This window comes from Octopus sinensis, linkage group LG4, assembly GCF_006345805.1.
Source record: "Octopus sinensis linkage group LG4, ASM634580v1, whole genome shotgun sequence".
In the NCBI taxonomy this organism is placed as follows: Eukaryota; Metazoa; Mollusca; class Cephalopoda; order Octopoda; family Octopodidae; genus Octopus; species Octopus sinensis.
In genome coordinates this window covers 857162-883661 of record NC_043000.1, presented here as the reverse complement: position 1 = coordinate 883661, position 26500 = coordinate 857162, and the positions used below count along the sequence as shown (strand labels likewise).

General features: G+C 39.9%; 1 protein-coding gene across 1 annotated transcript in view; it reads right to left on the bottom strand.

Annotated features, from left to right (window-relative positions):
- The window catches only part of LOC115210362 (neo-calmodulin-like), a 72821-nt gene that overhangs the window by 13966 nt on the left and 32355 nt on the right, over nt 1–26500 (bottom strand). The window contains exon 3 of the mRNA XM_029778924.2: nt 24585–24728. Coding sequence (XP_029634784.2) covers nt 24585–24728 — 144 coding nt within the window. The remainder of the gene's footprint in view (nt 1–24584; nt 24729–26500) is intronic.

The window sequence follows — 26500 nt, the reverse complement described above, 5'->3', positions numbered from 1 at the left end:
TGAAATTGTCACCCATAATTATGACCCTAGTATCGATCTATTGCATTTCAATCTGTTTTAGGGTTAGTGTTAGTTAGGGTTAGGGTTAGGGGGGGGGAGAAGGGTATCTTTTTTTCTTCACAAATGTAAATGAACCCAATCTGTTTCTTAAACGAGGGACATATTCATACGGCACAGAATGTTTTTTTAACTCAATGGACGTCATTGATTGGTTGAAATTGCAGAAATTGAAAAAAAAAACCCGCAAATATCTTACAAACTATAGAATTTTCTCAATAAAGCCGAGAGAAAAAGATGTTTTATAAACACATTCTACCAGTATACGAAGTTTAAAATTTTTTAGTTACCTAGAAATTATGTTAAAAACTGCCGTTCAAACCGAAAAGATCCCATAACGCCTGTTGTAATAGATGAAATTTGCTGAGTTCGCTATTAACTAAATCCACATTACTTGAAATCTAATACAATCACACTTAATACATGTTACACTACACCCCTGAGATGAAATGCCATACAATTACAAGCTAACCCGGAGGTCACTCGGCCTACTAGAAATAGTAACCAAATTTCTTGTTTTATAATGTGTAAAGAAAAACATTGAATAATGAAATACTTGATAGTACTTGAAGTATGAGGTGTGAATCATGGACAAAAAATAAGCTAAATTCATTATGACTGAGGGAGAGAGAGAGAGAGAGAGAGAGAAGGAAAGAGAGAGTGGGACAGAGGGAGAAGGCTAAGTTCAATGAAAGAAAGTGCTACCGATACACACATATACATATTAATATGTATATATGTATGAATGTTGTTGCATTCCAAAAGCTGTAATATTTAGCGTTTAATTTGACGAAGGTTGTTGTCAGCAGGTAGTTTAGCTTAATGGTAGGTACTCAGCCGGAAAAATGAGGGGTACAGGTTCGAGTCCCGTGCCTGTCTGCTGGCAACATTTTCCGTCTTATAAGGGTGAAATACTCAATCTTTCTGCCGTTACCACAGCTATACTGCGATATACATATACATATATATATATATCTATACACACACACACACACACACATATATATATATGTATGTATATATATATATATATATGCGTATATATATATATATATATATATATATATATATATAGTGAAGGCACTATATATATATATATATATATATATAGTGAAGGCACGTGGCCTTGTGGTTAGGCTGGTGCACTTACGTTCGCTAGATTGTGGGTTCGATTCCCTGACTGGGGATAAAAGATAAAGTTCATCTCTGCAGATTTGAAATCAGGACGTGAAGAGCCAGAAAAAATAATGCAATGTATTCTTTTACGATGGTCCAATGATCGTACCAATCCTTCGCCTAGTGATGGTAATAACGGTTTAAAATTTTGGCGCAAGGCCAGCAATTTCCGGGGAAGGATAAGTCGAATAAATCGACCTCAATGTTCTACTGGTAGTTACTTTATCGACCACGAAAGAATGAGAGGCAAAGTCGAATCCGGGTGGAACTTGAACCCAGAGCGTAAAGAAGGATGAAATATTGCTAAGCATTTTTGCCCAGCGTGCCATCGATTCTGTCAGCTCGCCGCATTAGTGATGGTAATAATCCTTTTAAATAAGGTGGCGAGCTGGCTGAATCGTTAGCATGCCGCGCGAAATACTTAGCAGTATTTCATTTGTCTTTACGTTTTGAGTTCAAATTCCGCCGGAGCCGACTTTATCTTTTATCCTTTCGGGGTCGATAAATTAAGTACCAGTTACGCACTGGGGTCGATGTAATCGACTTAATACCTATGTCTTTCCTTGTTTGTCCCCTCTATGTTTAGCCCATTGTGGGTAATAAAGAAATAGGTATTTCATCTGCCGCTACGTTCTGAGTTCAAATTCCGCCGGGGTCAACTTTATCTTTTATCCTTTCGGGGTCGATAAATTAAGTACCATTTGCGTACTGGGGTCGACCTGATCGACTGACCCCTCCCTTGAAATTTCAGACCTTGTGCCTAGAGTAGAAAAAAAAAAAATCCTTTCTAATATAGACACAAGACTTGAAATTTTGGGGATGGGGAATAGTCGATTACATCGACCCCACTGCTCAAATAGTATTTATTCTATTGAACCCGAAAGGATGAAAGGCAAAGTCGACCTCGGCGAACTTAGAACTCAGAACATGAAGACGGACGAAATACAGCTAAGCATGTCTCTCAGCGCGCTATCGATTCTGTTTGTTCGCCGACTGAGTGGTGGTAATGATAATAAGACATACATATAGGGAACTGAATACCGCATACATACATACATATATTTACACAATACATATATATATACATACATATATGTATATATATACATATATGTAGGTGTATATATATATATATATATATATATACACTGTTGTGTCTGGGGAGAGTCATTTTCTTTTTGTGCCTTATAATATAACACACTCACCGGTAAAGAAAATGCCTCTCCCCAGACACAACAGAATATGCTTCAACACACTAACTCATATAAAGAATCTTGTAAACCAAATCCCAAAACGAAATATGTATATATATATATTATATATATATATACATACACACAGATACATAGATATATGTATATATGCATATATTGGATTGGCAACTAAGTCCCCGCTGTTTTTTTTAACTTTTGGAATCTATTTTGTTTTATTTTGTTTTGTTTTTTCTAGTTAATTTTAGTCAATTTTTGTTTATTTCAGATCATTAAAATGAAATATCAAGTTAAGAAAACCATGCATTTTCGACACCTCCTTCTTTTTGCTTTTAATCAAGGTTTAAGACCGCAAATGCTGCTCGCGACATTTGTGCTGTGTATGGAGAGGGTGCCATAGCTGAAAGAAGCGCTCGTGTTTGGTATGCCAAGTTCAAAAATGGCAATTTTGACCTCAAAGATGCACCTCGTTCTGGCCGTCCAGTTGAGTTCTTTGAAGAACGATTAAGCCAAATTTTGCACAAAAATTCTCGTCAAACGACAAGGGAACTGACAGAGAGAATGGAATGCTCCCTCACTGCTATAGAGAAGCATTTTCACTCGAAAGAAAAGGTTCAGAAGTATGGAGCATGAGTTCCGCATGCTTTAATGACAAGAACAAAAATCAACGAGCCACAATCACCGCTCAACTCATGGATACAAGCAACGATTTCTTCACCGAATCGTTAATGGCGAAGAAAAATGGTGCTTGTACATCAATATGAAGCAGCGTAAGGAATGGCTTTGCCACGGTAAACAAGCGACACCGCGCGTGAAGCAAGCTCTTCATCTATGTAAAACGATGTGCGTACGGTGGGATTGGGAAGGGATTATCCATTACGAATTGCTTGAACGGAACCAAACGGTCAACGCGGAACTATATACTCAACAGATGATGGAAGCACTCCGTCGGTTACGACGATGAGGATTCCGGTAGATCCGACCAACGGAACAGCCTGCTCGTGAAATTAACGTGTAAGTGGCTGAGCACTCCACAGACACGTGTACCCTTAAGGTAGTTCTCGGGGATATTCAGCGTGACACAGAGAGTGACAAGGCCGGCCCTTTGAAATACAGGTACAACAGAAACAGGAAGTAAGAGTGAGAGAAAGTTGTGATAGAGTACAGCAGGGATCACCACCATCCATGCCGGAGCCTCGTGGAGCTTTAGGTGTTTTCGCTCAACACTCACAACGCCCGGTCTGGGAATCGAAACCGCGATCCTACGACCGTGAGTCCGCTGCCCTAACCACTGGGCCATTGCACCTCCACTCAACAGATAGAACGACTCGACACGACTATTCAAGAGAAAAGACCTAATCGTCAGCATGGAGTTCTTCTGCTGCACGACAACGCACGCCCTCATATTGCCAATATGACAAGGAAGCCATTCAAAAGAATGGCTGGGAAGTGCTGTCACACCCGCCGTACTCTCCTGATTTGACACCAACGGATTTCCACCTCTTTCGATCTCTTTCAAATGCTATGCGCGGAGTTTCGTTCAATACTGATGCAGAATTGAGAGCTTGGTTGGATCAATTTTTCGAGTCGAAATCAAGTGAGTTCTTCCAACGAAGTATTGAAAATCTTGTTGAACGTTGGGAAGAAGTTGTAAACAACAAGGGTGAATACATTATTGATTAATTAGTTGTTATTTTTTATTAAACCTTTTAAAAAATTTAAATTTAAAAAACCGCGGGAACTTAGTTGCCAACCTAATAGATATATATGTACGTATATATACATATGTGTGTGTGTGTGTGTGTGTGTGTGCGGCTTAGTGGTTAGTGTATTCTGCTCGCGATCGTAAGGTCGCAAGTTCGATTCTCGGCGGCGCATTGTGTTCTTGAGCAAGACACTTTATTTCACGTTGCTCCAATGAAATCAGCTGGCAAAACTGAGTAATACCTGTATTTCAAGGGGCCAGTCTAGTCACACTCTGTGTCACGCTGACTCTCCTTGAGAAGCATGTGAAGGGGTACACGTGTCTCTGAAATATACTCAGCCACTTGCACGTTTATCTCACAAACAAGCTGTTCCGTTGATCGGATCAAGTGGAACCCTCGTCGTCGTAAGCGTCAGAGGGAATACGACTTGTGTATCACATGTGATACAGAAGAAAGGCAAAGAGTTAACTGTTTGAGGAAAAACAAGGCCGACCTTGGCAGTATTTGAACGCAAACAGCCAGAACTATATATCGCAAGGCATTTTGTTCAACGCTCTAACAATTTTGTTACAAATACCATTTAAGAGATCTGTTATGGATATGATATTATTGCAGAATATCTTACATACATAAATACTAATGTATTTATTATTAAAAAGATGAAGGCAACGTGTTAGTCGAATCGCTAGCAAAAAGGACAAAATGCTTAGCGGTATTTCGCCTGCCGTTACGTTGTGAGTTCAAATTCCGCCGAGGTCGACTTTGCCTTTCATCCTTTCGGGGTCGATAAATTAAGTACCAGTTACGCACTGGGGTCGATGTAATCGACTTAATACCTATGTCTGTCCTTGTTTGTCCGCTCTGTGTTTAGCCCCTTGTGGGTAATAAAGAAATAGAAATAGGTATTTCGCCTGCCGTTACGTTGTGAGTTCAAATTCCGCCGAGATCGACTTTGCCTTTCATCCTTTCGGGGTCGATTAAATAAGTACCAGTTACGCACTGGGGTCGATATAATCGACTTAATCCGTTTGTCTGTCCTTGTTTGTCCTCTCTGTGTTTAGCCCCTTGTGGGTAATAAAAAATAGGTATTTCGCCTGCCGCTACGTTCTGAGTTAAAATTCCACCGAGGTCGACTTTGTCTTTCATCATTTCGGGGTCGATTAAATAAGTACCAGTTACGCACTGGGGTCGATGTAATCGACTTAATCCGTTTGTCTGTCCTTGTTTGTCCTCTCTGTGTTTAGCCCCTTGTGGGTAATAAAGAAATAGGTATTTCGTCTGTCTTTATGTTTTGAGTTCAATACCGCTGAGGTCGCCTTTACCTGGGGTCGATGAAATAAATGCCAGTCAAATACTGGGACCGATGTAAATGACTAAACTTCCCCACCCCAAATTTCGGGCCTTGTATATATAGTAAAAAGAATTAACAAAAATGTTATGTGGGTGAGCTGGCAGACTCGTCTTCACGTCAGTGAAAATGCTTAACGGCATTTCTACCGGATTTATGTTCTGAGTTCAAATATCACCGAAATAGACTTTGCCTTCCATACTTTCGGTGTCGTTAAAATAAAATATCAGCCAAGTACTAGAGACGATATATTCGATTTGAACCCCTCCCCTCAAAATTTCTAGCCTTGTATCAAAGTTACAAAGAATTGTTAAAATAACATGCTGATTTATAATCTAGTGATCTCTTTATAAATATTGACGGACATCAGTTCGTAGACTTCTGTGCTAATTCCATTTTAATTATCATTGTAAATCTCGTAGTAAATCTTGTGGTAAATCTTTATGTATTGTACATTATAAGGTCTTGTGTTTGTTGCAGAATAAGGTTCCCTTTCCTGACCCTTTGATGCCACCTTCGTAGAATAATACAAGAAGGCAACAACAAGCGGTTGGGAAAGAAGTCCACTGAACAAAAGAAAACAACTCCGTGTTGTTGAACTCACAGATAAACTGGCATCACTTCAGGATAGGTTTACAAATAAACATCTTTCCTTCTTGCGCCGTTGTGGATTATCCTTGAGAGGGTTTTCGTCGATGTTTCCATTAAAAGATTAATTCTGAAAGAAAATCAATTCCATGCGTTTGCAGTCTTCCATAATCTCTTACCGTACCAATGTGGGAAGGGTGGCCCCTTTAAGGTAACTCGACCTGCTAGAAATAGCAACAGAATATCCCCAAATCACACTTAGTCATTTAAAAATAAATAAGTTTGCATTGGATAATGTAGTACTAGATATACTGCATTGAAAATATATGAAATTGACACGGATGGAGAGACTTTCATCTATAGGTCCGTCCGATCAAGGGCCAATCTATGAAGGGAAAAAAATAATATCAATCTTCTATATCCAGACAATCAGGTCAGCGTGATGGTCGTTATCGGTGCCTAGTCTACACTTGTTACAGAAGAATAAGGTCCTTGTTGATTATAGGCCAAAATCTCTGGGTTTAGTAATTCATAAATAGTAATAGTATTGTTAGGAACTGTTCTTTGACTGTTAATATTTGTTTTCGGTTTTCTTCGAAACATTTAAATTTTGATCATGTAAATTATATTTCTTGCCTTGTAATTTTCGTTCGGCATTATTTGTTACACATGCTACACACACACACACACACACACACACATTCCCTACCTCCATGTTATATTTTGCAATATATATATATATATATATATATATATATATATATATATATATATATATCATAAGCAATGGCTAAAGAAAGTTTTCTAAAGCCAATATACTGAAATCCACGTTTAATCTACTTGCTACAGAAAGTTGAACTGGAGATATTTATAATTTTAACAGTAAAGGTTCTTTTAATATACTGCCACAATTCCTGATAGAGTTTGGAGTTTTTTTCTGTAGAGAAAAAGGCTACATCCCTTTTAATAGTAGTATATATATATATATATATATATATATATATATATATTATATATATATATATATATATATATATATATATATATATGTACACACATACAAATATAAAAACAAAATGACCAACGATGACAAGCAAATTTCACCGTTAGAAGCGTTATATTAGCCCCATAAGACACAAAAGTCTAGTCCACCCTCTTCAGAAACAAACGCCTTTATATTTATCGTTGATATAACATTATATATTTATTTCCATATCAAAGTGGCAATGACATTAATTATAGAAGAATAAATGTATTACACCGAACATTAAAAGAAAAATTAATTAATTTTAAATATGTGATGAGGGAAAAAAGAAACAAGCGAAATAAAAAAAATATTAGTGACTAATATATCATTTTCATTTTTCGGCAAGTACGTGAGATAACTTCGGATATATTGCACTCTTATTCTGACCTCATCAGTAAAGTGCAACCTCTATCGGAATTGTCGAAGCAGCGACGAAATAGTTATTAGGTGAATGTATAGGATTTGTTGAAGAAGGAAAATAATGCTTATTAGGGAATAAATAGTTCAGAAGGGCAATTAACATGAAAAACGAGCAATTAAGTTAGAAATTGGTAGAGGCGCGTGGCTTAGTGGTTAGGGTGTCAGTATCATGATCGTAAGATTGTGGTATCGATTCCTGGACTGGGCGTCGCGTTGTGTTCTTGAGCAAAACACTTCATTTCACGTTGCTCCAGTCCACCCAGCTGGCAAAAATGAGTAACACTGTGATGGACTGGCGTCCCGTCCAGCTGGGGTACACATACGCAATTGAAACCGGGGAACCGGGCCCATGAGACTGGCTAGGCTTTAAAAGGGCGCATTTATTAAGTTAGAAATTAAAATATTATGCTAACATTATTTATGCATTTAATGTTGGTAGCATTAAAGAAATGCTAATTAGAAATAATTATGAAACGAGACAAAAGTATCATAAGTCACCAATTCATACCATTAGCAGATGGCGCCTCTGAATTTTAGAGAACAATGCCAATGACAATTTAATTCCAATTATATTGTAAAAAAAGCTGTTGTAGGCAAACTTCTCCACTGTTCATTTACATCAAATTCTACAAATAGATTTACATCAACACACCCACTTATATTTATTCGTATTCATTTTTGAGATCTAACACAGACAAAACGCAACAAATATGAAGGGTGGAGATAGGGTGTCTAGCTAATTAGATCAATCACTCGCATATAAATGGTATGTATTTTCGCGACTTTAGAAAATAAAGTCAACTGAATTCAATTCGTCCCCAGTCGAAAGACACCTGTTGTTTTGTCATGTTATTATTATTATTATTATTATTATTATTATTATTATTGTATTTTGTATTTATATTTGTGTAACATCGTCTGTTTTTCCGTCCTTGTTTTCGTCCTTGTTTTCCCTCCTTTCCTCCAAGGAATCTAATGCTCTTAGCTTAGTTTTTCCTTGGGGCTAGCCAGATTGGAGCAATCTCAAGATTAGTCAGCCGAAATTGCGAGGATGATCCGGTTCTTGACTGAGGATAGAAAGCTTCGAATGACCCGTCCTTGTTTTTTTTTGTTTTTGTATCGTCTATCTGGATGTTTTGTTGTCCCTTTTTGTATCATTTAGTTGTCCGGATGTTTTGCTTTCTTATCCCATTTTGTATTATATTTATATATAGCGGCGTACGTACACTGTATTCTATATATATATATGTGGAGGCTCAATGACCCAATGGTTAGGGCAGCGGACTCGCGGTTTCGATTCTCAGACCGGGTGTTGTGAGTGTTTATTGAGCGAAAACACCTAAAAGCTCCACGAGGCTCCAGCAGGGTGTGGTGATCCCTGCTGTACTCTTTCGCCACTCTTTCTTCTGTTGGCCTGCTCGCTTAGTCAGCGGGGTGGCGTCATTCGAAGGCTAAAACAATGCGAAGCGCATTGTGACCAGCGATGTGTAGCAACATCTGATGGTCTGGACGGTCACGTGATCACGTGATATATATATATATATAAAAGCATCTACACAATCATATGTATACAAGTGGGTGTGTGTGTATGTCTGTGTGTCTGTGTGTGTATGTCTGTGTGTGTTTGTCTGTGTGTGCGTGTGTGTTTATCAGTGTGTGTGCATAAGTGTTTTCGTCTTTGTCAAAAGCAAAAGATGCAGACTATTGATATAACCGATAAACGGTGATTTCGAATTGAAATATCCCATGGTGCTTGTTCAGCCCGAATTTCACAGATGCTTCTTGTCATCGTAAATGCATGGAACGTGTAATTAACAAACAAAATAGACAAAAGACAGGACAGGTAAGAGAATAAGAAACAGGGTGTATTATTTTGACACTCAGGAAAAATGGAAGAGTTTTTGACGTTTCGAGCCTACGCTTGAAGAAGGAAAGATAGATGGATAGAAGAAGGTTTTGTATGAAGATGAATGGACATTGCATAACAACATACGTTTATCAACTTTCATATGCATGCTTTTCTTAGTGCGTAATTGCGTGTGCATGTGTGTGCATACACACATATATGCACACACATATGTATACATATCTGCGTATTAATAAGTTCCTGTGTTTATACAAACCTAATTAAAGATATACATAGATATATCTAAACGTATCTATATAATAATGTAGCAAATACTCGTCAAGGAACTTTGTTAAGGACGTTATGATATCACCCAAGTAATATCAATTTATAGATATACTTATATCTATCTATCTATCTATCTATCTATCTATCTATCTATCTATCTATCTATCTATCTATCTATCTATCTATCTATCTATCTATCTATCTATCTATCTAAAACAGAGAGTTACTTACTTGCAAATAAATGTGTTAACATGTGAAATTATTGACCGAGGTTACCGTAGGCTTTTCTTTCCACGGATAAACCTTATCTGTTTCCTCCTTTAAACTTTACATCATGACATTTCTGTGATACACGATCCCTATTAATCGTCTTTTTTTTTACGATCCCTTTTGATAGAAAACCTACCCCACTTTTTCGTCTTTCTCCCCCAAAAGAAAAGCTCTACTTTGTAATTTGTCCCGTCTGTGTTCAGCCCTGTGTGGCTAATAAAGAAACATATCTATCTATCTATCTATCTATCTATCTATCTATCTATCTATCTATCTATCTATCTATCTATCTATCTATCTATCTATCTATCTATCTATCTATCTGTCCGTCTATCTGCCTGCCTGCTTGCCTGTCTGCCTATGTATGTATGTATGTATGTATGTATGTATGTATGTATGTATGTATGTATGTATGTATGTATGTATCTATCTATCTATCTATCTATAGATCTATCTATTTATTTATCTATCTGTCTGTCTGTGTATAAAGGGATAGAGTGTGTTTGTCCAGTACGCTAACGATTCTGAAAATCGCTGCAACGGAAAGGAATAAACATCCTCCCCATGAACATACACACATTATATATATATATATATATATATTTGAGTAATGAATGAATTATCTTATTAAGGATAATTCGAAAGATAACCGATACCTGGGTAGCAAATTCACATCAGAAAGAACACGGTTGAAGCTACGTCGCTAGGGCATAGACTACGCGTCTTCGTGCGGAAATTTGTATGTTTATTTTGAAATTATAAATATCTGAAAGAATGGAGTTGAACGACTAGTTAACAAATATCCTTTATTCTCGACATATGTTTCGAAGGCTGCATATTCCTAATTCCGAAGGAATAAGGAGTACATTATGCAGATTTCTCTTCAGGAAAATCAAGGAAACTTAAGTCGACATCAAAATGCACAAAAAACTTTTAGCTGACCGCTCTCAAGGAGCCCATGGCGATAATGAGTGTCTCTTTATAATGAGTGACGTCAGAGTGGCTGAATGTAGAAGAATCTAGAAGTTTCTAAAGGTTCAAGAGTTCAAACGAAGTAGGAGGAGGGAGGCATAAGAATAGTAAGTGAGAGAGTGCAGGTCAAAAGAATGGTGGGTTTAAATGATTTCTTTTGTGAATGAGTGCCTGTGTGTGTGACTGTATATAACTGTCTTAACGTGTGTATGTGTGTGTCTGAATGCGTGATTGTGTTTGTGGATGGGTAGAAGTCAGAAAACTGATAGCTGTGAGTTGAAAGGTCTGTATCTGTTGCTAGAGCTGAAATCACTATTTATGTTATTTATATTATTATTAGAAGTTATCTTATCTTGATGGGCAGATATTAGTTTAGGATGGGCCGGATCGATATATGATATATGATAACATAAATAGTGATTTCAGCTCTAGCAACGTCGACACAAATATATTTTACAATAATAACTTACGGACCAGGGGAGGCCAGCGTAAACCAAAACCCATTCTACAACACAGAAAGATACCCTTTAATGTAAATGTCAACACTCTCAGCCATTCCAAGAACAAAAAAAACTATATCTGGTTTGTGATTCCTTTCGGGAGAAAAATCAGGTCTAATCTCCCTTTACAATTCCGTGAAGCCGTTACTAAGAATTTTCCTAGGAATTCTAGATACTACTCCACTATAAATTCGCATAAAGTAAGAATAGCATTCTCAAATACTAAAAATCTTTCGCAGATAATAGCTTCCCACAATAATAAGCTGTTAAATAGGGTCTCTCCACCCATGAGTAGCGACACCGCCCTTACCCATTCCAACGTAACATACAATAATAATAATAATAGAAATAGTATGGGCATTAGCAACATTCATAGCAGCATTAGCGTTAGCAATAGTTATAATGATAATAACATTAGCCAGATTATTAACAGTGGTGGTGTTAGTGGTAATAGTACCAGCATTCTTAATAACAGTTATATTATTGATGATAACAATCGCAGCATTCCTATAGCCAGGGAATTTGCCGACGCTATTATAACTAATAGTAATGATAATTACTAAAGATGAATAGTATCGTAGCCAAAACCAGCAACAATTTTTACACCTATCACAATAATAAAAACTCTGTGTTAGTATCGGAAACCAACCCCAACAGATTAAAGTTCTTATCCAAAAATTCCAAAATTAGAAACACCACTTACCAATGCAAAATCTCTTCTGGAACCGATGTCTACTTCTATATTGGCGCAACCTCTTCTAAATTAGCCCAAAAAGTCTCCAACCATTATTCCAATTTCAGAGATAAGAGAAAGCAACACAGCACGGGGCTAAGCAAATTAGTATGGCGTCTGAAGAACAATAACACTACGTTCAAGCTCGAATGGTCCATTTTGTCGGTGTCCTTCCCGTTTGATAAAGGCAGAAAATTTTGTGGCATCTGTAATTCCGAACTTTTTCATATTTTGTTCGCCAAAGGCCCTTTAATAAACACAATCGTCGAAAGATCCTACAGGTGCTTACACTGGAAAAGACACACCTTTCATTCATATAAATAGTGACTAATATAGATAACCCCTCGAATTCCCCCAAATTTTTTTTTGCTATATTTCACCCCAATAGTCAAAAAAGATTTTCTTATATTCCCAATTACTACTATCCATTCTTGCGTTGCCTCTCACCTCGCTCGATTATTTCTCTCTTTCGCTATCTACTTTCCTTTCCCTACAGTAAACATAATCGAACACACAGATACAGACCTTTCAACTCACAGCTGTCAGTTTTCTGACTTCTACCCATCCACAAACACAATTACGCATTCAGACACACACATACACACATTAAGACAATTATATACAGTCACACACACAGGCACTCATTCACAAAAGAAATCATTTAAACCCACCATTCTTTTGACCTGCACTCTCTCATCTTACTATTCTTATGCCTCCCTCCTCCTACTTCGTTTGAACTCTTGAACCTTTAGAAACTTCTAGATTCTTCTACATTCAGCCACTCTGACGTCACTCATTATAAAGAGACACTCATTATCGCCATGGGCTCCTTGAGAGCGGTCAGCTAAAAGTTTTTTGTGCATTTTGATGTCGACTTAAGTTTCCTTGATTTTCCTGAAGAGAAATCTGCATAATATGCAGCCTTCGAAACATATGTCGAGAATAAAGGATATTTGATAACTAGTCGTTCAACTCCATTCTTTCAGATACTTATATATATATATATATACAGTGATTCCCCACAATGACGGTCTCCTAGCCCTCCAATACTTCCTCGACCGTCGTCCTGACCCCACCCCTAGCACCCCACCCTTCTCCGCCTGGCTGAGCTCGTCCTCACCCTCAACTGTTTCACGTTCGCCGGGGAAACGTACCAACAGGTGTCCGGGGTCGCGATGGGAACTAGGATGGGCCCCAATTTCGCCAATCTCTTTCTTGGCTACATTGAGGCCCAAGTATTCTCCCAGTTCTCTGGGCCGACCCCCGAACTATACGGTCGCTATATAGACGACTACATAGGTGCCACCTCCCTTTCCGTGAACTTCTCTGCCAATTCATCTCTTTCCTTTCCAACTTCACCCTCTCTACAATTCACCTCAACCATCTCCAACACCTCTGTAACTTCCTGACATCTCTCTCCGAATCGACCGCCCCTCCAACTCTCTCACCACCACCGCCTTCTTTAAACCTACGGATTCCCACCTCTATCTCAACTTCTCCTCCTCCCACCCCTTCCACACCAAACGAGCCATCCCCTACTCCCAGTTCCTCCGCCTCCGACGTTTGTGCAGCCGCGACCAGGATTTCGAGACACAATCTCAATACCTGGCCCGCCTGTTCAGACTCCGAGGTTACCCACCCATACTCATCTCTAATGCCCTCACCCGCGCCCGTCGCATCGACCGCACCACTGCCCTGTCTCCTTCAACCCCCCACCCCCAACCGCACCCCTTCCCCCTCCTTTTCCACCCCTCTACTCTACCCCTTCGTCGCAAGATACTACGTGCCTTCCGTCGCCTCCAGCTTGATCCCACAACCCGCCCCATTTTCCCTAACCCACCCCTGTCCTCCTTCAAACGAGCCCGGAATCTACGTGACCTCCTGGTCTACTGCACCCTCTCGCCTTCCCCCTCAGCCCCACACGAATCATTCCCTTGCTCCAGATCCCGCTGCAACACTTGCCCCTTCATCACCAACACCACTGCTGTCACCGGCTCCAACCGGCGAACTGTACGTATTAGGCACTCTTTTACGTGCACCTCGTCTGGACTCATATACTGCATTAAATGCAACCTATGCGGGATGCTGTATGTAGGACAGACGGGACGCCGGTTGTCCGACCGATTCACAGAACATTTGAGTGACGTTCGCCTACACTCTTTTTCTCCCGTCGCACGCCACTTCCGCTCGGCCAGCCATTCCCTAGATGACATCTCAGTGTTTGGTCTCACCCCCCACAATGGTTGTCCACTTTCTAGGCTCCACTTGGAGGAACGCTACATCTTCACCCTACAAACCACTACCCCACACGGACTTAACACAGCCCCCTCCTCTTAAGGTTTTTTTTTTTGGATAACCCCCCCCCACACACACGCCTACCTACCTCCCACACGCCTGTTCACACACACACATACGTATACACATCTACGTACATTCACACATTTAATCACACATACTTATAGACATACATGCACACACTAACATACAAACCAACATGCACATACATACACACATACATACATGCACACACACATACATACTTACACACACACACACACACAGACATACATACATACATACACACATACATACGCACATACATACACACACACACACACATCGCACATACATACTTCACACACCTATACTTACATACACACACACACATGCACACATACATGTATGCACACACACACATACATACATACATACCTACACATGCACACCTTGACACGAATGCACACAGACATACACCCATTTGCATCCAGGCAGCCCACTCCTCATTTCTGCCTTCTGGTTTTGGTTGATGGATCCTCGGTTCCCGTGGAGCGGGTTGTTCGGGGGCCCGCGCGCGCGCGCGCCCTGGCGCGTGCTGGGGTTGGTCGGCCCCATGGGCTTGCGTTGTATTGTTTGTGTGTTGTGTGTGTGAGCGTGCTTCGTGTGTGTGGGCGTGTTTCGTGTGTGTGCGTGCGTATGTATGCATACATACCCACACACACGCATGCATCCCTACCCACATACATACACGCACACCTACTCACACACACACATACACACACACATACACACACACACATACCCGCACACACATACATACATACACACACATACCTATTTCAGACATACACACACACAGACATACACCCATACACTCACACTCACACGCATACACACACACACATATACACGCACACGCACACATACACACACACACACACACACACCTACATACATACATTACACTTGTACACACACATACATTCATACACACACACACCTACACAGCCATACCTTCACTCATACATACACACATACCTACACACACACAGACACACACCCATACATACATACACCTATACACACACGCCTACACACATACATACACACATACATAAACACACACACATACACATACATACGCACACACACATATACTTACACACATGCACACACACACATACATACATACATACATACACCCATACACATACACACACACATACTTACATACTCCTATACGCACATACATACATACAGACATACACACATACACACTCACACATACATACACACACACATACTTATACACACACTCGCCTGCACGCGCACACACATGCATGACAAACACCCATACACTCACACTCACATACACACACACCAACATATACACGCACACGCACACATACACGCACACACACACCCACACACATACATACGCACCTACATACACACACACACGCATACACACGCACACACACGCATACATACATATATTACATACGTACACACACACCTACATACACATGCATACACACACACACAAACATACACGGACACACCCATACATACATACATACACACCTATACACACACGCCTACACACCTACATACACACGCATGCATACACGGACACACCCATACATACGTACATACATACACCTATACACACACGCCTACACACCTACATACACACACATGCGCACACACACATGTACGCACATACACACACATATACGCACATACATATATACCTACACACATGCACACATACACACACATACATACGCACATGCATGCATGCATGCACACGCGCACACCTACACGCATGTACGCATACATGCATACATGCATACACACACACACACACACGCACGTACACATACATACATACACACACACATACATACACCCATACACATACATGCATCCTATACACACAGACATACACACTCACACATACATACACACACACACACTCACTCACACACCTGCATGCACGCGCACACACATGCACATACACACACTTCCACCCACACACACGTACATACATACACACTCATACACATACACACACACATACACACGGACATACATCTATACACACACATATACACACACATACTTACATACATTCATCGGACACACTGACACCCAGACATACACACAGACACACTCACACATCCACACACACACATACTTACACACACACTCGCAGGCGCGCGCACATACACGCATGCATGCACCACGCCCGTGGGTACCGACTAGATCTCCTGTTCGTATCTGGGGCCGGCGCGTGTCTTTGGGTTTCTCCTACGCCTGTCACTGTGGGAGCACTCTTCCATCTTTCCCTCAGTTGCAGTTTGTTTCCTTAATACCCCCCCTTTTGTACACACACGCACACACATACATACATCCACTCCCACGCACTCACACACACATATTTGCATATATATATATACATTACACTTACACACACTTCAAATTTACTTGCCAAACATACAACTACGCACACTGGACACACACATACTACCACTCAACACACACACTGGCACGTTACATACGCCCCCACCCATTCCCTCCTTCCTCCTTTTTACCACTGACCACTCACTTGAGACTGCTATGTCAACTACTTTTCGCCCTACGTACACACACTTACATACAGACGCACGCACTAACATATACTTATATATTTTTTTATCTCGCCTCACACACACATACACACACGCACACGTACACACTCACACATACACATTATTCTTCCCATTCATCGAGTTGTTACCAACCTTCCTTTTTCCGCTCTTCTGTCTTTAAAAACCAACCTTGCCCTTGTTATCCAAAACTTCCGGCCTTTCAGCATGTTTACTTCGTAAAAACCAGTCGCGTTTTTTTTCCCTCCGTTCGCCCGCTTCGGGATCTTTCCTTCTTTCTTCTTTCTTCCTTCTCTTATGTTTCCGACGAAGAGCTCCGCTCGAAACGTCATACCCTCCTTCTTCCATTTTTCCTGAGCGCCTAATAATAATAATACTTTAATTGTTCCACGTGTTGTTGTTTTTCTGTTTTCCCGTTTGGATTATTTTAATATATATTATATATATATATATATATATAATATATATTATAGATATTATGTATGTACATGCATATACGTAATATATAGTTATATGTTCCCGTACACGCATGCGTAAAAGAATATCTACTTGCATATAAGTGAACGTCTGTGTGTTTGTCAATGTAAACAAAATGGCCGCCGTATATGTTATACTTTAGGCAGTGTTATGGGCACTGTCCCTCCCTTCCAACCCAATGCATGCAATTGTATCTTTTGTGTAAAACAAAGACCTACGTCATCACTGTAGCTATCGATATTTAATCAGATAACGTTGCTATGGTAATATCAGCCAGAATGATGCGTTGGTCACACATTTTTACTATTTCCTTATAAATACTCTATGACAAAAGGAACACCACGTCCATCCCCCGTTATCATTTACCGATATCTCTCACTTTTTCCCCATCACTCTCTCTCCCTTCTTTCCTCTGTCTTCCTCTCTCTTCCCTCTTCCTCCCCGATCTCTCTCCTTTGGTCCCACACTTCTGTTTTTCCCTTTCTCACCTCACCCTCTCTGTCTATTTTTCTTTTTGTTTTTCGTTTTCTCCCTTCTTTCTTGTTACGTCATACATTATATATATATGTGTGTGTGTGTTTATGTGTGAGTGTGTATATACATATATACATATATATGTTTATATATACATGTATATATATATATATGTATATGTATATAAATGTATGTATATATACGTATATATATATAGGCATATATATATATATGCGTATCTATATATATATACACATATGTGTGTATGTTTATATGTGTGTGTATATATGTGTGTGTGTACATATATACATATATACATATATGGAAATATATGTATGTGGTATGTATGAATCGCTTTCTACTTCTACTATTACCACCACCACTACTACTACTACTACTACTACTACTACTACTGCTGCTGCTGCTGCTACTACTACTACTACTACTACTACTACTACCACTACTACTACTACTTCTGCTACTGCTACTACATCAAATGGCAGTAAGAACACCAACAATACTATTTTCTTAATTGACCAAAAAAGCTTAATTCTTTTTTTCCTAATTTAAATCAGCAATGTCGAATATTAAGTGTTAATCGATAACTTCGGCTCCAGTGCATGACTGGTACTTTGTTATATTGACCTTGGAGATCTGAAAGGCAAAGTTTTCTCGGTGGGATTTCAGCTCGCAATGTAAAGAACCGGAAGAATTAGTGCAAAGCCTTTTTTTTTACGAATGCTCTAAGATTCTTTTACTTCACAGCTCTATAATATACTCTATTTATTCTTTTACTTGTTTCAGTCATTTGACTGTGGGTATGCTGGAGCACCGCCTTCTTTAGACGAGCAAATCGTCCCCAGGACTTATTCTTTGTAAGCCTAGTACTTATTCTAGCGGTCTCTTTCGCCGAACCGCTAGGTTACGGAGACGTAAATACACCAGCATCAGTTGTCAAGTGATGTTGGGGAGACAAACACAGACACACAGACATATACACGCACATACATACATATATAAATACATATATATATATAATATATATATATATATATATATATATATATATATATATATATATATATATATATACATACATACATATATACGATGGGCTTCTTTCAGTTTCCGTCTAACAAACACACTCACAAGGCTTTGATCGGCCCGAGGCTATAGTAGAACACACTTGCCCAAGGTGCCACGCAGTGGGACTGAACCCGGAACCATGTGCTTGGGAAGCAAGCTACTTACCACACAACCACTCCTACAGTAATAATTTTTTTTTCTGACTTAGACACAAGGGTAACCATTTTGAAAGTTGATACTTTCGACTCCAATATTTGATTTCTACTATATCTCATCCATCATGGTGGGATGAAACCCAATGCTGACTCAATAAAGAACCGGTAGAAATGCCGTAAGGTATTTTGTTCGACGCTCTTACAATTCAGCCAACCTGATTTGTTGTAGAAGAAACAGTAGTAGTAGTAGTAGCAGCAGCAGCAGCAGCAGCAGCAGCAGCAGCAGTAGTAGGAGTAGTAGTAGTAGTAGTAGCAGCAGCAGCAGCAGCAGTAGTAGTAGTAGTAGTAGTAGTAGTAGCAGCAGCAGCAGCAGTAGTAGTAGAAGTAGTAGTAGTGGTGGTGGTAGTGGTGGTGGTGGTGGTGGTGGTGTGGAGTGGTGGCGGTTATGGTGGTGGTGGTCTCGATGATGATGATAGTGATGATATAATAATAATAATAATAATAATAATAATAATATAATAATAATGATAATAATAATAATAATAATAATAATAATAATAATAATAATAATAATAATAATAATAGTAATAACATAAAAACTGACCTAGTACAATAGCTGGGAGAGTTTTGTACATTCCCAACTAAAGAAAAGAACAGACAAGGTGGTGCACACACCCAGCAACACGGATGTGTAGCTGGTGTTTCGGTAGAAATTTGCCTGAAACTACCAAAAGCTGAATAATTATATCATAAGAATGATGCTGACGATGATGATGATGATGATGATGATGATGATGATGATGATGATGATGATGATGATGATGAGGATGAGGATGATGATGATGATGATGATGATGATGATGATGATAATAATAATAATAATAATAATAATAATGAGAAATGGAGAAACTCTCAAAATACAAAGACCTGGAAATAGAGGTAACTAGAATGTGGAATCTAAAAACAGAAACAATTCCTATCATAGTAGGTGCATTAGGCATGATAAAAAAATATTCAGACAAATACATAACAAAAACACCAGGACTTACAAACACATATAACATACAGAAAATTGCACTACTAGGCACTGCACACATCCTACGCAGAACACTTTCCATACAATAACCATCAGAGCATCACAACAAATCACAGCACGTACCCAAGGCACACAGAGCTGCGCTCGGTAGTGAAGTGAAAGCACGCTATAAAAATAAAACTACTGAATAATAATAATAATAATAATAATAATAATAATAATAATAATAATAATAATAATAATAATGATAATAATAACTCTGGTCTTAACTGATTGGAAGTATTATCATGTACATCTTGATATAAAAGTTGGGCTACAGCAAATATTCTGTTCAATACAAAAGGTTTGCTTGTCAGTTGTTTGACGAAGAAGGTTCTTTTACTCTTTTACTCTTTTACTTGTTTCAGTCACGTGACTGTGGCCATGCTGGAGCACCGCCTTTAGTCGAGCAAATCGAACAAATCCACTCACAAGGCTTTGGTCGGCCCGAGGCTAATGTAGGAGACACTTGCCCAAGGTGTCACGCAGTAGGACTAAACAAGTCTTGATAGCTGAGCAGAAAACTAAAATTTATGAGAGAGGTGAGATAAAGACAAAGAACGCGAACAACAGGAACCCGAGTCAATGCAGGACCTGCTAGAAATTAGAGGCAAATTTCTCTCAAGTCACACCCTGGTAATGATGTTGGTGATGGTAATGATGACAGTGATGATGATGGTGGTGTTGGTCGTGGTAGTGGTGGTAGTGGTTGTGGTAGTGGTAGTAGTGGTGGTGGTGATGATGATGGTGGTAGTGGTGGTAGTGGTGGTGATGATGATGATCATGGTGGTGGTGGTGGTGGTGGTGATGATGATAATGATGATGATGATAATGGTGAGAGTGGTGGTGGTGTTGATGATGGTGGTGGTGGTGGTGGTGATGATACTGGTGGTGGTGGTGGTGGTGATGGTTATGGTGGTGGTGATGGTAGTGGTGGTGGTGGTGGTGATGGTTATGGTGGTGGTGGTGGTGGTGGTGGCAGTGATAATGGTAGTGACGACGACGATGATGCTAATGATTACCGTGGTGATGATGGAACTTAGCAGTCGCAGTCATGGTTGTATTTATATTGGAGGTCTTCTCGGTTTGATTGGTTCGGAAAGGATGAGATTATTGTGTTCATGGTATTTGCATTTTTCCTACAGATGACAGTCAAAAATCGATAGAATTGGAAAATTGTATGGTGGCACTGATAGTGTTGTTATTGCAAGTATTATTGGGGCTGTTTTTGTTGTTACTGTTCTTGTTGTGGTTTAGCCCGTGGTCAGCTTCAATCAAGCATACCTGTGATCAAAGACATACCAGTTGTGTAGCAGAACTGCATTTTCCAGCGAGCTGGCAGAAACGTTAGCACGCCGGGCGAAGTGCTTAGCGGTATTTCGTCTGCCCTTACGTTCTGAGTTCAAATTCCACCGAGGTCGACTTTGCCTTTCATCCTTTCGGGGTCGATTAAATAAGTACCAGTTACGCACTGGGGTCGATATAATCGACTTAATCCGTTTGTCTTTCCTTGTTTGTCCCCTCTATGTTTAGCCGCTTGTGGGCAGTAAAGAAATAAGAACTGCATTTTCCACTGTAGCGTTATGGTCTGGTGTGAGTTAAAGGAAATCTAGTTGCTATTTCTAGTAGGTCAGGTTCTCATTGGGAGCTATCTCATTGATACATTTTTGTTGGCGGTGGTAGTGTTGGGTGGAGTTGAAACTATTGAGTTAATGTTAAGGGGAACAGTCTTGGAGACTGAAGGTTAGTGGCAGGTTATTTTTTTAGTAAAATTGGGTCAAAAAATATTTTTTGAAGATTTTTGTTCTTTCTTGATATTCAACTAAGATCGTTTGCTATAAACCTTCTGTTTTACTTGTTTCAATCATTTGACTGCTGCCATGCTGGAGCATTGCCTTTAGTCGAGCAAATAGACCTCAGGACTTATTCTTTGTAAGCCTAGTACTTATTCTATCGGTCTCTTTTGCCGAACCGCTAAGTTACGGGGACGTAAACACACCAGCATCGGTTGTCAAGCGATGTTGGGGGACAAACACAGACATACAAACACACACACACGCACTCATATATATATATATTAATACATATACATATATACGACGGGCTTCTTTCAGTTTCCGTCTACCAAATCCACTCACAAGGCTTTGGTCGGCCCGAGGCTAATGTAGAAGACACTTGCCCAAGGTGCCACGCAGTGGGACTAAACAAGTCTTGACAGCTGAGCAGAAAATGCACACACACACACACACACACACACACACACAAATCAGCAGAAAATGGAAAAATCACCGTAATGGGAAGTACTACTAAAAGAAACGAAAATGATGATTCAGTGTTGTTTTTTTTTAATATGAATTGGAGCGATTTTGACAACATGTTTGACAATAATACCAGAGTCCAATTGGACAGAAAAATGATGAGCAGGCAAGGAGAAATTTGCTTAACGAGGAGAGGGGAAAGTTTTGTATGCTCTCGAAGGATGAAGTGAAAATGGCCTTAACCGATGTTTTGGAAAATATCTTGTCTGTTGCGAGAAACGGTGCCTACCTACTTCCGGAAACCGGAGGTGGGGACAAAAGACAAGCAGTGGTTGTAAGATATAGACTCACCCATTAAATTGTACTGGAGTACATGCGCCATCAGCACCAACGCGTAAGTGGTGTTAGAAACGATATTGATCTTTAGGTCTCTTGTCATCTTTGTAGCACAACAAAGGTGGGTGATAAAAACTGAGATGATGAAGAACGGTATATAATCTGGGCGGTAGAGATTAGCAGGGGATTTAGAAGCCTTTATGGACATTCATGATTGAAGGAACATTCTGGAGCAGCGCCATGTCATGGGTACAGAATCGGAAGGACGTTGGAAAAAAAATACTTTGCTGTATTTTTCCGGCTTTTTATGTTCTGTGTTCGAAAGGGGTCGGGGTTAACTTAACCGTTCATCCCTTCGGTTTCGATGAAATAAAGTACCATTCAAATATTGATGACAATGGTATTGACTACTCACACTCCTCTTAAATTTGTTGGCCTGGTGCCTATGTAAGAAACCATTCTTCTTCTTCTTCTTTATTATTATTATTATTATTATTATTATTATTATTATTATCATCATCATCAGCATCATCATCATCATCATCATCATCATCATCATCATTATATTATTATTATTACCATTATTATTATTATTATTATTATTAGTAGTAGTAGTAGTAGTAGCAATAGTAGTAGTATTACTACTACTAGTAGTAGTAGTAGTAGTAGTAGTAGTCGGAGGAAGAGGAGTTGTGGGGGATTGGTGGTGAGAAGTGTTAAGGTCTAAATGCGTAACTGGGTTTAGCATTCTCCTCTGTAGAGATAGTAATAAGAAGGATAAGGACGGGATGATGGCGGTACGGGTCTCTATTGTGGCGGGGAAGCTGTCGTCGTAGGAGCAGGAACGGTGATGACTGTGATGACGGTGATACTGCTTTGGTATAGCTGATGGTGGGGATGTCGATGGTATAGTGATAGTGGTTGTGGTGGTGACTGTGACAGATCATGGGGATGGTGGTGATAGTAATGGTGGTGGTGTTGGTAGTGGTGGTGGTAGTGGTGGTGGTAGTGGTGGCGGTAGTAGTGGTGGTGGTATGTGGTAGTGGTGGACATTGTGGTTGTGGTGGTGGTGGTGGTATGTGGTAGAGGTGGGCGTTGTGGTGGCGGCGGTGGTGGTGGTGGTGGTTGTGGTGGTGACTGTGATAGTGATGGTAGTGATCATGGGGATGGTGGTGATAGTAATGGTGGTGGTGTTGGTAGTGGTGGTGGTAGTGGTGGCGGTAGTAGTGGTGGTGGTATGTGGTAGTGGTGGACATTGTGGTTGTGGTGGTGGTGGTGGTGGTGGTGGTTGTGGTGGTGCAAGCATATGCAATGATGTGTCTGTGCAACAGTCTGAGCAGGTGCTCAGTGAATGCATTATCTGTATGTGCTTCTGTGCATGCGTATCTATGTATGCATGTGCGTGTAAAATGTATGTGGGTACGTGTATGCGGACAAATGCATGTGTGTGTGTGTGTACTTGTATATGTATGTGTATGGGTTTGTTTGTTTGTTTGTGAGTGTGTGCGTGCGTGCGCGCGCATGTGCAAGTGCTGAAGACAGTAAAAGCCAAAGGAAGTTAATCTTTGTCCGATGGAGCATCGAGGGTGTTCGAGTGGACGGGTGCAGAAAATACGGTGAGTGATAATTATAGTTGCTATAGTGATAGTATACCATCAATGTCAACCTCATTAATCATATCTCTAAGCTCTACTTCGGTCGGATTCTGACCCAGGGAACGCAGCACGGTCCCTAGTTCCTTAGCGGTAATCCTCCCATCCTTATCTCGGTCAAACATGGTGAACGCCTCCCGATATTCTGAAAGGGAAAAGAAGAAAAAAATATATAAAATCACAAAAAGAATATTGATTTCAAATTTTGGTTCAAAGTTAACAATTTCGGGGTATGGGGTAAATCGATTACGTCCACTCCAGTGCTGAACTGGTACTTATTTTATCGATCCTGAATGGAAAAGAGGAAAAATAAAGTTGATCTTAGAGGAATTCGAATTTAATGCATAAAGACAAACGAAACGCGGCTAAGCATTTCTCCCGGCGTGTTGACGATTCTGCCAGCTCACCGCCTTAACTACAATAAGAATATTCTTTTCTACTCGCGACACAAGGCCTGAAGTTTTTGGGGAGGGGCACAGTCAATTAAGAACGCAACTCGTTCTTAATTTACCGACCACGAAAGGATAAAGTCGACCTCGGTGGAATTTTAACTCAGAACGTAGAGACAAACGAAATATCGCTAAACATTTCGCCCGGCGTGCTAACGTTTCTTATTTCTTTATTGCCCATAAGGGGCTAAACACAGAGGGGACAAACAATGACAGACAAAGGGATTAAGTCGATTATATCGACCCCAGTGCGTAACTTGTACTTATTTAATCGACTCCGAAAGGATGAAAGGCAAAGTCGACCTCGGCGGAATTTAAACTCAGGACGTAGTGGCAGACGAAATACCACCAAGCATTTCGCCCAGCGTGTGAACGATTCTGCCAGCTCACCACTTTTAAGTGATAGATATATTGATAGATAAAGAGTCACACAGTCAGAGTTTAGTGAATTGACAAGCATTAGAGCGTCCGAAAAACTATATTGTAATATTTTGGTGCATCAACCTGCGTTCTGAGTTCATATCCTACCGAAACAAAATTCCGAGTTCGATAAAATGAAGTGCAAATCAAGCAACACGATCGAAGCAGTCGACTAACTCCTTCCTATCAAAATCACTGGCCTCGTGTCTAAATTACGAACAGTAAGTGATGGATCGGCAGACTTATAGGAAACTCAGAAAAAATTACTTGCAGCGTTTATTCTCTAAGTTGTGAGTTCAAATTTAGCCGAAGTCAGCTTCACCTTTCATTTTTCCATTGTACCACTTAAGTACACGGATCAATGTAACCGACTACCACTCGCTCATCAAATTTACTAGCCTTGTAACTAAATAAAGATATTTTTTACAGTTAGCTGGCACAAATGTTTGAGAGTCAGATAAAATGCTTAACAACATTTCTTCCAACTCTTCACAGTCTGAGTTCATATCTTGCCGAGATCAACTTTTCTTTCATCTTTCGGAAGTCGAAAAATAAGAGAGGTAATTTTCATTTCACCTTTTATTTAGCGAGGAGCTGGGGAGAAAAGCAGTGCCCGTAACACGTAACAGGGCTTCCTAGATTTGTACGAAGGAGAGAAGTAAATAGGTATCGTCAAAGAGGGAATCTGGTCCCAATGCATGCAACGAAGTGAACTTCCCTGAAGGCTGATGTCGAATTAAGCTTATCAAGTAGGCCGCGGTGCGGATTGAACTCAGAACTAACTGAGACCCGATAATAGCGCAACTATGATCTTACAGTTCTGAAATTAAAAGATATTGGATTGATACGTTTTTATGAAAGACGAAGTTGATATCATTAGGAACTGAACTCGGAGGGTAAGGTGTCAGAGAAATTACCACGAAGCATTCTGTCTGATATCTTACCACTCTGTCAATTCGCTATGGCTAATTTGTGTTCTGTGAATTCATCTCTAAGTGGGACAGGCAAAATATCCTAAACATTTCAGTAATATTGGTTTCAAATTTTG